Genomic DNA, 3,544 nt, shown 5'->3' with positions numbered 1-3,544 from the left:
CGTATGTGTGTAGATGGTGTGGTTATTATTTTTTTTTCCCTTCACTTGCTCCATCCCTTTCCCTGAGGTGCTTTGCAGGCTGGACAGAGGATGGGGGCTTGTTCTGGGCCGTGAGTGAGCCGCAGGAGGTCTCTGAAGGAGCAGGTGAGAGGGAGAGCCAGTGCTGGTGGGCGGAGGCTGCTGCTCCCTGCTCTGTGCTCAGAGAGGTGGCTCAGAAATGGAGTCCTGAGCCTCCAGTGCTTGGCTGGCGGGGAGGTGTGACAAGGGGTGGCAGGGCTGTAGCCACCCCGCGATCCTCGTGTGCTACAGTGTGAGGGATTCTGCAGGTGGACAGGGAGGGGACCGGGCTGCTGAGGGGGCAGCCAGTGGCGCAAATCAGTGGGTGCATCATGGATGACAGCACATCAGCAGCGTTATCTACCCAGAACTGGCACCAGCAGCCCTCAGCCTCGTGCCAGACTGGTAGGCTAGATGTTAACTGTGAAGGATGTGCAAGTCCTGGGTGAGAGGTGGGTGGGAGCAGGTCAGAAGGTCTAAAAGGAAGTGTTTGGGGACGTGCCTTTTGAGTGAGATTAGTGCCAGGTGCTGTCAGAATTTTTTGGGTTTGGTGCCACGTGACATCAATATTCTGTCAATTGATGGGATATGGGCTGTGGTGCCTCACAGAGGGATGCGTTCAGCCTTTCTGGGAAGGTGCAGGGCTGTCAGCAGCGGTGGTGGCCTGGGGGCTGCATGCAGTGCTGCTGGGTCACAAAGGGAAGCGTGGCTGTGCAAAGCACGGGGGTGCCGCCTGAGCAGGAGGGAGAAGAGAAAAGGTGATAATAGCGATGCTGGAGCTTATAGGACAGGGGACAAGGGTGATGGCCTGGAGGCCCAGGCAGGTCAGAGCTACATCAGGAAGCAAGGTGCAGAAAGTAGGCTCTTCACCCAGCGTGGGGCCATGCTGGTTTTGGCCAGGCCCTGAGGGACGGGGGACTCTGGGGACGGGGAATGGGCAGTTAGGTGGGTAGAGGTTGAGAGTTTGTGCCACGCTGCTGCTGGCTGGCCCTGGGAAACAGTGTCATGCCATCAGAAGGATGGGGGTGTCGGAAGCTGATGGCTATGGGATGAAGGGCTGTGCCCCTGGAGGTGGGGAGCAGAGTGTGGGCTATGTGGTCCCCAAAGCATGCAGGAGAGGTGATGTGGCTGCTCTCACTGGAGACAGACATGCAGGAGCAGTCAGGGGACATTCGCTCTTGGTGCATGCCCTGGAGATGCTGTTTGCCTTGGTCCTCCTCCCCTCCCTGCTGCCCCATTTGCAGATGGCAACACAGGTGGCAGTGCCAGCTTGCTGGCGGGGACAGGCGGTGTGGAGGGGACAGGTAGGAGAGAAGGGACAGAGAATGGATGAAGGGCATCGAGCAGGCAAGAAAAAGCGCGAGCGACTGCAGCGTGCATGTGCTGGGTTCTGGGGCTGCACTGTGTGGCAGGTAGCGGCTGTCGGGTTACGGGGGCAGGCACAGGTTGCTTGTGAGCAAGTGCTTACGGCTGAGTGCTGTCACTCGGGGGGCAGCCGAGGGAGAGGGACCAGGTCGCTGGGGAGGACCCTGTGCCAGGCAACGCCTCAGAGAAAGGTGCTGAAGTACAGCGCGTGTCAGCAGCCCTCAGTCTCACACACACGCATGTCTCCTCCTGCCCGTTCCTCCCTGCAGTGCGCCAGGCCGGCCCATCAATCTGTCACTCGCGTCTCACGGCTACATGCCAGCCTGTCGCAGACTTTCCACATGCCTTGCTCTCCACTTGGTGGCCCGAACGACCGCTGTTAACATAGCTGCTCTAATCAAATGGCTGTAGTACGTGCATGTGGTGTTTGACGTCTTTGTGCTGTGTGAAAGCTCAATAAAAGTTGTCAGCATGCAGCAGCCAACTGCCGAACCACCCCTCTGCCCGGCGGCCCTCGCTCGCCTCCGCGAGCCTGCCTGCCCTGGGGCGCCGTTTGTGCCCCTCATGGCAGGGGGGCACCTGGATGGAGCAGAAGGGGCATCTGAGGTGGTGCTGGGTGGCTGTCACCGGTACCGGGCCCTGGAGGAGGGGGAGGGTACAGGAGAGAGGACCGCCACGCACCCAGGCTGCGGGAGCGGGTGCTGGAGGTGCGGGCTGTGGAGGGCAGTGCCCGGGCAGGGACCTGCCAGGGCGGGCGCTGGGCTGGGGGCTGCCGGGCGGGAGGGCGAGGACAGCGGCCGAGCCGCGCCGACAGCGGAGGGCAGGCGCGGGCAGAGCCGGTGGCGCTGAGCTCTTTATTTCTCTGCGCCCGGCGGGACGCGGCGGGGCCACCGGGCCGGGAGCGCGGCCTCACTGCGGGAAGCCGCCGGTGTCGGCGCAGGGGTCCGCCAGCAGCGAGTCCTGCGGACAGAGAGCGGCCGAGGTGAGCCGAGGAGGGGCGGGGCGGGAGCGCGCGGAGAAGGGGTGGGGCGGGGGGGCGGAGCTCACCTGCAGCGGTTCGTAATCGGGGGCGTGGCCACCGTAGAGTGGGTTGGGAATGGCGACGAGCGGCCGCTGGGGGCGGGGCCTGGCGGGGCGCAGCCCCGCGCGCTCTTGCTGCTGCACTGCCTCCTCCTCCTCCTCGCGCAGGTCCGCCTGAAGGGGAGGCGCGCGATTGGCGGAACGGTGGCGCGCCGGGAGTGGAGTCTCCGCCCCCTCAGCCCGCCCCCCGGGCACGCCCCCGCACCGGCGAGGGCCGCGCCCACCCGTGGCCGCCCCAGCTCACGGGCCTGCCGCAGCCCCTCCGCGCTCCCCCGGCCCGGTGCCCCCGCCCGCGCCTACCTGGAAGTACCCGAACTGCCCCTCCCGCCGCCGCCGCCGCACGCAGTAGTAGGCGGCCCCGCCGCCGGCAGCCAGCACCAGCGCGAAGCAGAGCGCCGACCACGTCCCTGCGGCCGCGGAGCCGTAGGCCTGCGCCGCGCCGTTCACCTGCGTCGGAAAACACCGGCCCGGTCACGGTGCTCCCCGGCAGAGCGGCGCGACCGCCCGGGCAGGAGGGCAGCGGGGAGCAGGCCCACCCGGTCGGGGCCCTGGGACACTCGCCTGGCCGAGCTGCACGCTGGGCGGCGGGACCCGCAGCGGCTCCGCGAGCACGTGGATGACGCCGTTGAAGGCCACGATGTCCCACTCCACGATCACCGTCCCGTTGATCCCCTTGGCAGCCTGCAGCACGGGGCAGAGAGGGTGGCACCCGGCCAGAGGGCCTCCCGGTGGGGCCCCGTGGTGAAAGCTCCCGGGGGTTTTTTGACCCCCGCCGCGGCTGAACCTACCGCGTGCTCCGTGCTGTTGCCCACTGGGAGGTCTGACACGTGGAGGTCGTATCCCGACTGAGAGGGGATGATGGTGCCCGTCGTGAGGTTGAAGCTGAAGAGGACGACATTGCTGGACGACACATGGAGCTTCAGTTCTTCTCCTGACAGCGTCTGAAGAAGCAGCAGGGAGCAGGGATGAGACACGGCTGCGCTGGCTCTCAGCCCGTCCCTCCTGCTGTGGGCAGCCCACACCTGGCCTGAGCCCAGGCACC

The 3,544-nt window shown here is 65.9% G+C and overlaps 1 protein-coding gene across 1 annotated transcript in view; it reads right to left on the bottom strand.

Moving 5' to 3' along the window:
* Positions 1-2,241: 2,241 nt before the first annotated feature.
* Positions 2,242-3,544, bottom strand: part of STAB1 (stabilin 1) — a 59,925-nt gene continuing 58,622 nt past the window's right edge. The window contains 5 exon segments of the mRNA XM_075432323.1: positions 2,242-2,382; positions 2,470-2,616; positions 2,803-2,949; positions 3,064-3,183; positions 3,291-3,443. Coding sequence (XP_075288438.1) covers positions 2,332-2,382; positions 2,470-2,616; positions 2,803-2,949; positions 3,064-3,183; positions 3,291-3,443 — 618 coding nt within the window. The 3' untranslated portion in view covers positions 2,242-2,331.

This window comes from Opisthocomus hoazin, chromosome 11, assembly GCF_030867145.1.
Source record: "Opisthocomus hoazin isolate bOpiHoa1 chromosome 11, bOpiHoa1.hap1, whole genome shotgun sequence".
Classification (NCBI taxonomy): Eukaryota; Metazoa; Chordata; class Aves; order Opisthocomiformes; family Opisthocomidae; genus Opisthocomus; species Opisthocomus hoazin.
The sequence above is the reverse complement of the archived record's forward strand: the minus strand, read 5'-3'. Positions and strand labels throughout refer to the sequence as shown.